At 35.5% G+C, this 11,422-nt stretch overlaps 1 protein-coding gene across 3 annotated transcripts in view; it reads right to left on the bottom strand.

Annotated features, from left to right (window-relative positions):
* The window catches only part of LOC140784784 (uncharacterized), a 45,618-nt gene extending 35,078 nt beyond the window's left edge, over window positions 1-10,540 (bottom strand). Inside the window, exons 1-4 of one of the 3 annotated variants that reach the window (XM_073132334.1) lie at window positions 10,092-10,540; window positions 8,348-8,495; window positions 6,918-7,072; window positions 3,142-3,324 (exon numbers count right to left, since the gene is read on the bottom strand). In XM_073132334.1, the coding sequence (XP_072988435.1) occupies window positions 3,142-3,324; window positions 6,918-7,072; window positions 8,348-8,495; window positions 10,092-10,364 (759 nt within the window). In that variant the 5' untranslated portion in view covers window positions 10,365-10,540. The remainder of the gene's footprint in view (window positions 1-3,141; window positions 3,325-6,917; window positions 7,073-8,347; window positions 8,496-10,091) is intronic. The other 2 variants (XM_073132336.1, XM_073132335.1) reach the window with 2 other exon arrangements.
* Between the last annotated feature and the right edge of the window lie 882 nt (window positions 10,541-11,422).

The raw sequence follows: 11,422 nt of genomic DNA on the forward strand, positions 1-11,422 counted from the left end.
TTCCACACAGCATTGTTCTCTAACTGTTATGGCAATAATGTTGTTGAATTCTTTGACATAGTTGGTTGAGGTTCTATACATGATTGTCCTATTTGATTTCTTAGTGGACTAGATTGCGTAACTGAATCACGGTGCGAAATACATACTTGATTCAATAATGGATCCACTGAAGTTGTCTTAGAAGATAATTTATTAAAGGGAAAAGCCCTCCCACCCAATCGATCTAGTTGATTCTCTACCACGTAGCCATCTGAACTGCATCATAAGAATGAAGATAGGTTGAGAATGATTTGATCATAAATCATTAGACAAAGTCCTCCGAGAAATCTTGCTACTTGTTAAGCTTCTATCTCCTATGAAGCATTTAAACGGATATGATACATCAAGGATACAGCGATAAACTATTTAATTTATATTTATGTATATATGAAATCAAAACATCTCTACATTAAACTTCAATGGCATGCATTTATCCAACATACAATCTAATAGATTAACACTGCATCTACATTATTAGCAAAAACATTTATTAATGTACATCATATTAACTAGTGTTTTATGTCCACGAACTTGCTATTACAAAATATTGCACTAACAATCTCCCCCTGGCATATATATAATTTATTTTAATATTTTTATTGCTCGACCACATATATGCCCTCATATGCACGCGCATTTTACATAGGTGTTATGTGGCCACATGATCGCCTGAATATGGTGGACGCTTTTCAAAACATTGTTACATCTATCTATCAAGAAGACCGACAACTGACCTTTATTGTAGGTGATCTTACAAATATTGACCTAAGTCAAAGCACGAAATTTTGTAACCATTATCTTGCAGCAATATCTTAATAAAAGGCTGAGGCTGAGAACATGAAAGGAAAAAATAGAAAATAATGAAGCAAAGTAACTGACATGACCTCTCAAAGTAACCGATGTGACCTCTGAAAGGCTAAAGGTGTCAAAATTTTAGTCTTTCTTCCTCAGAATATGGACCATACAAAGACAATAAAAACAACAAAAAAGAGAATAACCTGCTGGAAACTTAGAGCATAATGTGGTGTGCAAGGCAGCATCTGATGGACCTACTGGCATAGGCCGCAGCAGATTTAAGAATTGCCATATGTAACCTCCCACCAATCATTGGTAATAACTCTCAATAGATTTGAGAGACAAAATAAATGAGAGGGAGAGAAAATGAGAGACACATCCATACAAGAAAAGAGAGTGCAAGGAGGGAAGCACAACCAACACGTAGGGAGAAAAAGGGGAGCAAAGAGGGATGATCACAGCCACATCGTTTGCTGGTCCTCTGCTAGTTTATGACACAAAATGAATCTTGGGTCGGGTTTTAACACTTTATGGTTCAATATTTGACCCAGAACCGGCCCATTGTTAGTAAACTTAAAGTCTCTCTCATATCATTGGCACATCTTCTCGTATCAGCTCCATATCATACACATATCCAGTTATTTTAAAAAAAAATTAAAAGAATAAATTTAAAAAAAAGGATACTTCTACCCTGTATCAGATGCATATATGTATCCAATACATATAAGATAACGGGTATGCAATGTGTTTTCACGTACCAGTGTTTCATAGTCTATCTCAGAATAAATTGTTCCGTGCGCAATTGAGGATGCAAATAAGTGGTAAAGTCTAGTTCTTTTGGTTTAACAAGAACAGATGATCTAAAGGTAGTAGATTGTCAATAAAATACGATAGTATAGTCATGGATGGAATGGTTTCCTTGTCGACAATTTTGATATTGTTGATAAACCATTGATCATAACGAAAACAGATATGTAGCAATTGCTTCATTCAAGGCCAATATCTGATTGGTCGCTTGTTCTTGATCATCTGTAGACCATTCAGAAGCTCCTCTCTTTAGCTTGTATGTAGGGGTGGCAATTGGGTCGAATTAGCCGGGTTCAAGTCAGATCGGGTCACGATAATGCAAGCACCAACATGACCTATTTATTAAACAAATCGAAATTTCTAAATACGAACACTACCCGTTTATTAAACAGGTTACATGGATCATAAACGGGTTATTGAGTGACACAAATTTTTTAATTTTTTATAAGTTATTCGGGTTATAAATAGGTCTTTTCAGATTGTAAATGAATTTTTTTCGAGTTATAAACAGATTTTTTTTCATGTCATAAACAGGTTAACCAGGTCATTAACGGGTTAGTCAGATCATAAAGGGTTGCTTGGGTGACAAAAGGGTTGCTTTATAGACGATTTAGCTCGATCGGTGGGTGAGTCTATCCATTAACAATTGAAAACTATAACCCTTAAAGTGTAATTCTAAAGTCCAAAGCTCAACCACTTATAATACACGGATATACCAAGCATGCTCATATCAAAAAATATAAAGCACGAGTGATAATAATGTAATTTCATTATCTGAAATTTTCCAATCTCAAATAAGTGTCATATTCATCTTATTGGGCATATGTTTGTAGATCCACATTAATTAGAAGTCACTCTCGAGCCTGGGTCTATTCTCAATATCATTTACTATATACATACTCTCTCTCACACTCTCTCTCTCTCTCTCTCTCTCTCTCTCTCTCTCTCTCTCTCTCTCTCTCTCTCTCTCTCTCTCTATATATATATATATATATATATATATATATATCTCTATATATATATATAGAGAGAGAGAGAGAGAGATGGAATCATCAATTCACCGTACTTGAGTATTGCTTTCACTTGATCTCTCACGATACGATCCAGTGCATACAAACAGCCCCTTTCAGCCCTATAATGTAACTTGACTATTAGTAGGACTGGATGACTACATAGAAGATAACGCTGACCTTGACCAGAACCTAATAAGAAGCCATAATCATGACTCTTTAAATAATAGAAAATACTGTCGGTATTGTTTATGTAAACAGTACTGCAACAATTAAAAGAATACATTAAAACTTTATGCTTAAAAGAAGTAGTAAATGTAAGTCAACAACTTATTGAGAGTCTTAGACTTCTATGTAGACTTTCATTCTTCATCACTTAAATCATTATATAACCAAATGAACAAGCTCACAAGAAATGGTGAAGGGTAAGAAAAATTCACTAGTAAACCTAAATAATCCAAGAGTAGATAACACGAATAAATGCTTTTACCTCTGCATGAACGTGCGAACAACATCCAGGATCCATTATCAGTGCATCTCCAGAAGCAATGAAACTACAATCATCTAAGACATTGTTGCTGTTGTTTGGTAGTATGACGACTAGATTTGTTGTGCGAAAAGGCTTCTGTGTTCTACTCTTCATTGGTATAAGTGTTATCCCAGGAGGGTATTCCTAATATAAACAAATTCTATGTTTAAATGCAATAATATTGCAAATATGCTAATAAGAAAATCTTGGCAATTTTAACCTAAGCTAAGAATTGGATAAAATAGCTTGCTTCTCTTGTTTACAAAGTATAAAAGTATATTTGAATACCGAATGTATCCTTTCCTGGATACTTTAATTATATTTTTATTGTCAAGATGGCGACAAGAGTATCCAATGGCACATGAACCATTAGATATAAATAATCAGTAAATTTTGAGTCGTTTATCTAAAATATACTGATATATGATATCAGACCATATTCTCCTTTCATGTAGCCAATAATGCATCTGAGTTAATCCCATCTGCTAAAGAAATGTGATATCCATTGTGAATGAAAGGATAATTTAATATACCTAAAGTTGCAACATACATATCCACAGTTAGAGGGATTGTAGTCTGACAAGATATTCTACAATAAATGACAAAAGCAGTTTCAACGACAATTATATTCAGAAAGGATAACAAGTACAAATTCACAACATCATCTTTATTCATGTAAAATTTGGTATATATGGAGTTATCTCTAATACAGAATGGTGAATTTGTGATTGATCTCCTTTCATTGTGATTCTTCTGCAAAGATGTGCAGTTTGCATCTAAAAAACAATTGGAGTCTCTACAGACCCCAATATTTTCATTATTGTTCTCTTTTGATCTTCTCACTTTGTGACTTAGATGTACTTTAAACTAGTATTTGCCTTTAAATTTCATCATCTGACCCATTGGGTGTGTGTATAATATAACCAAAATGTCCTTTTCCTATCACAGATAAGCTCTATGTTTCAGTTTCCTGTAATTCTATAGCTTCTAGGTTGTACTTCACTGATTTCCAAATTTCCATGAAAAAAACAAATTGTAGCTTGAACAAAATTAGAATTCAGATTAAACATTAAATTCCTGCAATAATGAGATCATTTTATTTCTTCATTCTTACAGTCCGATCTCACTCTAAATCCATACCTTAGCAATAAGATTAGATATCCTAATTGCTATGAGTGCTTCACCTTAATCCATTTCCAGACGAGCATTCCCCTTGTACAATAATTCAAGTAGTATCAACTATCAAAATCCTTTTTATCTCCAATAACATCATACCCTATTAGAAATTTAGAATATATAATCCAGAACAGCGATATCAAATTTGCATACTTGAAAAAGATTTCTCAAGAGATATGGAGCCATATGTGGTCTTATGATCCAAGAAGGTGCAGAGGGCATTAACTTCACAAAGATGAGATTACAAGGCAAAGGACATATGGGGAGAGTCACATTATACATCAACGGCGGTCCCCACCTTTTACTAGAGGAAATGACAAGAGTCAAAGAAAAATGTATGCATCTTCTCGAAATAAGAAAGCTTTCGACCTAGGGGAAATTGCTGAGTGAACAGACAACAAGTTGATGAAAATCCTACATTAATAATTAAATAATAAGTTGATCAAGGGGAGGCTCATGAAAATGACAAAAGACATTTTCGTATTTATCAGACACTGAATAGATGAATATGCCAAGACGCTAATAGAGAAAGAAAAGTAGTCACTTTCAGCTTTGAACTGTTTTCAACACAGCATGCTAGTATCTGGCAAAAGAATAGGGCCTCATGACTGCCAATGGATATGGTGAAGATTGAGGAGGATCAAACAATCAATTGATCAAAAGAGCATTTGGACAACTTTAAGTCTACCATACGGCTATGTTGTTGTTCTTTAAGACATGCATTTGTGTTACATAGTCTAGCCTGTTTTAGGCTTCCCTGCAGTCATCTAACAAGAAAAGGTGCAGCAGCTATTTCGTCGAAAAAGGGAGCTTCATCACGTTTAGTAGTATTTAGTAAATTTTGTAAAACCTTCACCTATTATCCATAAAGAAAGTTACTATGAGAAGTATGGGTTTGTGCGCCATGCAGCATAAGCCATGTTGACTTGTATGGTACAAGAAGACCTGCACAGTCTGGTGTTCTTTATGTGATACCAGGTCATGTCATATTTCCTTTGTCAGCATAAACCACACAATTCATAAAAACCGGCACATACCACACCGCCAAGCTATTTGCCTACGTCACGCAAAAGGCAGTTAAGTCCTTGATGAGAAGTATTAAATACTTTAGAATTCTTCTGTATCTTCTTTAGGAAGGTTTTAGTGTTCCAAAAAGTTGTATTCACAAAGGTTCTTGAAAAAAAATAATTCTTCTCTAGTTTTGATTTGAACTACTGTCTGCAATGTTCCTTGGTATATGTTACCCTATACAAACTTCCACCCTCAGCTGTAGTTAGGGAGATTACAGATCAATCAATTTTTAGTGCTCAACTTGGCACTAATGACGAAACAGGGACTAGTGTCCTTCGATTTGAAATTTTGTATTTAATCAGACCATCATCCTAAATGGCATTGTGTTTTCTTTATCATCTTGTTGCTTAAATAATTGACATGAAGTTCATCGTTCAAAACTGGCCAACTATTTTAACAGCTAAATATCATTAATATGGCAATGTGGCATAGTCTGTTACCTTCAGTTTTTTGCCAAATAACCATACAAATAAATCAGGAAACCTTGTGTGACATCCATATTAGCAGGTGACCTCTGTGTTCCGCTAGGGAAGTATCAAGTGCTACAATAAGCTTATTTGGAGGTGTAATTGACTAATTTCCCACCCATTCTAAGCAAGATTTTCCCCTTATCAATCGGTAACATTTGAAGAACATCCTAAAAACAGTACAATCCAGAATTTTCTTATTTCTAGTTAAAACGTTGGAAACACCTAAGATTCTAATTCAATACTCCACTAACTCATTCATTCTAATAGATGGGCATATCCTACATCCATGTTTTAGTGTAGCCTTTCTAAATATTCAAAACCTAGGCCTTACTGACACTGTCTAGTCCTCTCTTCAGTGTGATCAATTTTCAGATTAATCCATTTTACTCTTCTTTTAAATAGGACCTCAGCTCTCTAAGAAAGGATACAAACCAATGCCCAAGGCTCAGACCAGCATAGGGTCTCCTAAGGACAATTCATATGCAGCCTTATTCCTGGCAATCCTTAATTCATATGCAGCCTTAATAATATTTGACAAGTTTGAGAAAATAAAAAAGGGATAATTTCTTTTTCATTCCCTGAACTTTTTTTATACATAATAACCCTCTAAACTTTTATTTTTGGTACATAATGACCCCTTAATGGAAAGTGTCAAGTGAGGCTTGAGAAAATTCATATACAGCCTTAACAATATTTGACAAGTTTGAGAAAATAAAAAAGGAATAATTTCTTTTTCACTCCCTGAAGTTTTTTTTATACATAATTACCCTCTTAAACTTTTATTTTGATATATAACAACCCCCTAATGGAAAAGGTCAAGGAAAGTATTTCTAATAGTTTAGGAGGTCATTATGTATTAAAAAAATTCAAAAAATCATTATGAGAAATGGTGATAGTTCAATGAGTGAAAAGAAAATTATCCCCAATAAAAACAAGGAGAATATAATAGCAAAATCTACAAGATAAGCACATTTCCAGATTATAAATATGCCTGAAATATCTAATTGAAAACTATAAAACCTGGCAATGTAGCATATTAGCAGCTTTCGATTTTGATGGCATAGCTGAACAAGGAAAAAGTCCAATAACTACAAAAGGTCCTAAACGAGCAGCACAGGGCTTCACATCCAAAAGCAACTTTAAGGAGCTCTCATTGGATATCCACCTACATGATTCTGCATATAAGAAATTAAGATAGTAGTATCCAATTGCTTTACTATGACTACCACACATGTAAGAACAAATGCACATATATAAACTATAGGTACATGGCACATATATGATGAGGCCAGCAGTGATGGAAAACTCGACGGCGAGCGGATCGCTACTAGGAGGGGTGTCGTGCAACACCCTCGTGCCATGTGCTGGTACACTATCAGCACGACCATCGTTGAATTAGATTATTACAAGAAATTATAATGGGATAAGGATTTGAGAGTTGCAACACAGGAGCTTACCAAAATCTTGCTAGCATGCTACACATTGGCAGCACATCCTATGTAGACTTAGGAGACCTTCTTATGCCATGATAGCAGATCTAAAATGTGAGAGAGAATGAGTAGGAAGTAAAAGGGGTGGGGCAGGGGTGTGGTCAAGGTGAGAAACAGTCATAGCACCTCTACTGCCACTATTACAAATAGAGTCTCAAACGATAGAAAGCATAAGGCCACACTAAAGTGAGAAAGAAGACAATCTCACTAACCGACACGATGACATTGCTTAGAAATGGGAATAATAGATACTCTGCCAATTGATCGCCACTTATAGTGGCAATCTCACACACACACAACACATACAACTAATGAATGTAAAAGTGGCACCATCAGTGGTGCACTGCACCTGACCCTTATTGATAGAACAAAGTATGAGTGATAGCATAGTAACCCCCTGATATTGTATCATGCACCTGGAAGCCATGCTATGTAATACTCAGCATACGCAAACCTAGAGTGCTACTGTCACAAGTTCACAACCACCAAAACTTCCATCGGAAGGACATCTACAACTGGCCTCATGCTAATGCGATGCTTGAGACTAGAAGATATACAAAACGCATCCCTACTACCAAAGATGTTTTTGTGACTCAATCTTGGGCCACAAAAGTGTATGTTGCATTCATTAAACCCTTAAACATCATATCAAGTAACATGCTCAGCTACAAAAGATGCTTTTATTATTCATGAAATGCATCTTTATAGGTAGTTGAATATAGTACATTAGAGAATATAATAAAATAATAGGTTATGATAGCCATAAGATTTTAATAAATGATGGTTAGCTGGGTGTAAAGTTAATCCGTGAGTCAAGAATATGAAGGATAGACGTTCTAAAAAAAAGGTCAAAAATGTATATAGCATATGTCTATACCAAAATGAAAAGCTGTTCAAAGATGAATATTCTTAACTATGCTGAATAACAGGATATCATATAAATGTGTTCTGACTTCTGACCTTGTAGATGTCCCCATTTGATCTCCAATGTTCCAAGGACAAAAAGAGTATTGATAATAGGTTCAGGACCAAATTCAGCTTCTTCTACATACTTTAGGAGCACCCATCTTCCACCAGTTGCAGTATCCAAACCCACTTGCATAACAACCTATAAAATAATCAATAAAATTTTGCATATGTACTTAGAGGTCGTTTCACTGCTATAAAACTGCCGTTGAATATTGTCTTACTCAATGGTAGTTTAGACTAAACAAAGTTAGCACATAATAGTGGCTTTGTTCCATGGCATGCACACAATAGATTAAACATAATAGTTAGCGTATAAAAGTTAAAGATCTGGTCAAGCATTTCCATGGTATGAGATAAATAAACTAGGGCTTGTATTTATCCCTGATAAGCCCAGATATAATTTCTTAGTTAGCAAGTTCAAGAGTCAAACAGATATTTAACTAATCTAAAGCATGCCAAATTGGATCCAAGTGGCTTTCTAAATTCCAATTTTATGGGATCCATAACCCATTACACTGAAGTTGGATTTCAGTCAGCAAGATAAGATTAACTATCGGTTATGGTATTTTATTAAGATAATATGCAATGGCAATGGTGAAGTTCATGGCTAGTTAAACATTGGCAGCCCCACAGAAGCTAGTGATAGCACCAGAGAACGGATTAGCGCAAGGTAGTTGTACACAAGTCTGGTAAAGATCAAAGTAGTCACAGAAGCATTTGTCAACCAAAAACAGAAGAAACACTCTATGATAGCAATTCAGGCAGATTCTTATTTCAAGTAACTTCGAGAGACTAAGCATAAACAAGACAAGTAGAGGGCGATTGCAGAGGACAAGCCGCTATAGCACATGATAAAGTTCACCTAAATGCTTTTGCACTTCCTACACATACTGTTTAAGAGATCTGAAATGGAATCATTGATATACATTTGGCAAGCCTTCTACTGTGGAGTATGGTCAATGGACCATTTATAAAAAATATGAAAGGAAATTTTATGTACTAAAATTAGAGATAATTATACTTGACTCTTGGAACTTTTGCTCGTTTCTACATAGATCCCAAATTTTGTTTTTCGTAACACAATGAACCTTAACCATAGAAAAACCTCCAAAATGTTCCTTCCATTAGTTATCCATTAGATCTTTCAATTAACAAATTATATGTGAGTGTTACCTGATCAAGATCTTTCAATTAACAAATTATATGTGAGTGTTACCTGATCAAGATCTTTCAATTGAAAAATTATATGAGTGTTACCTGATCAATGTTTGCCCCTCTATGGACAATTTGTCTTTATTTTAGAGAAAAGAAAGAGAGGAAGTCGAGGTAAAATGATTCACATTCTCTGTTAAAACCATTGCAGGTGAGATGTTTTCTATAGTTTAGGGAGTCAATATATACCCAAAAAAAAATGATAAAGAGGGTGCATGCGGAGATGGGTAAAAGTTCAAGGGTCTTAGTGTAATTATCCCTAAATCAAAGTATCGTTTCCTCCTTGGCAATAAACTAAGATCATCTACCTGTTCATAATTATAGAAAGCAATAAACTCCAAGAAATACTACATTGTTTCCTTTACATTTCTATAACTTGTTATATATTAATCACTGAGACGCTACAAACTTAAACGAGGTTAGTAGACGAACAAACTTAAAATAACTTACAAGAGAGACACTTACAATTCTAACTAAAAACATTAGAAACAACCGATCGAACAAGAGAAAGCCAAAAAATCACCTGATTGAGAGCTGAGTCGACATCGAACCTCGTGAGATCGAGCTTATCGGAGATGGAATCGGCGCCATCAACGACCGCATCGGAGACGACATCGCCCTGCAGGGTTTTCAGAGGAGCCCAGGGCAAGTCCCAGAGATCGGAGTCGACGTAGCTCTGGTACTCCTCTTCCGGCAACGGCGGCGGAGGGGCCTGCCGGACGACGAGGAACTCGTCGGCGGCAGAGCCGGAGGAGGCGGAATTCTTGATGACCGCCGCGAGCCTGTACGTCGCCATGGCGTGGGCAGTGGAGAACGGGAAAAGAGAGGTTTTGGCAATTCGCAGGAAGAGGAGTTAGGGGAGTGGTGAGTCTGGTGACTCGAGGTGGAGGTCGTTTCCACCGCAGATAGTGGTAGGTTGGAGTAATCAACTTTGGCAGCCGATCGCCTACCGCTTTGAAGGCAAGAATTTGTAGAGTCGATCTTCAAATTTACTAAGTTATACATTCGAATCTAATTAAAAACGTCAAGCATTATTTATATAAATTATACATAAAAAATATGTAAAACATATGCTTTTATTTTACTACTGTACGTATTTAAAAATACGCTTCTAAAGGGTAAATGAGTAAAATTGCTCTTCGGCTCATAACTGCCAATACCATATTTACGAGGCTTTTTCGTATAAATCACCACTATCGTAACACCCTACACATGTTTTCAAACTTGCATATGAGTTCATACGGATTTAAATTATTATAATATTTGGTTGTAAACTAATATAACAATATAATTATTATATTTGATGTGATATTCAAATTCAAAAGCCTCTTTAATTTTTGTAATAAGCGTGGAGGTTCGAGTCCACGTTGGTGATTTGAGAAAGAAATGGTTCCGCGTCAATGGGATCTTTTATTCTGGTCGGAGGAGAAATTACCAAACGTCTACCATTCCCTCACGCTTGGCGCCAATGAGTTTTTACATATAAGATTAAACCATGGATTATACCAATCAAATTGCCTTCTTTTTCTTTTTTCTCTCTTACCTCTATTCATGATTAGGATTAGGAATTATGAACCCTCTATCAAGAGGATAAAAAAGTGAATTCTTAAGTAATTCTAAATTGTGGATACATATGTATCCTTAACATATTGAAACGAAAAACTATTGAGTTCCAACTGTTTCGAGAACATGTTTGTAAAGATGCGGACTACCTGCACCTGAACAGAAACATAAAAAAAATCTTGTCAAATTTTAATTATTAATGTTGACTCTTTAGTTATAAAATCAGCTAAGTCTTATTTGGGCACTCCAGGAGCAACTGTTCATGGTCATTATGGAGAAATGGGAAATCCT

This window comes from Typha latifolia, chromosome 3 (genome assembly GCF_019914945.1).
Source record: "Typha latifolia isolate L0001 chromosome 3, TyphaL0001v2, whole genome shotgun sequence".
Taxonomy (NCBI): domain Eukaryota; kingdom Viridiplantae; phylum Streptophyta; class Magnoliopsida; order Poales; family Typhaceae; genus Typha; species Typha latifolia.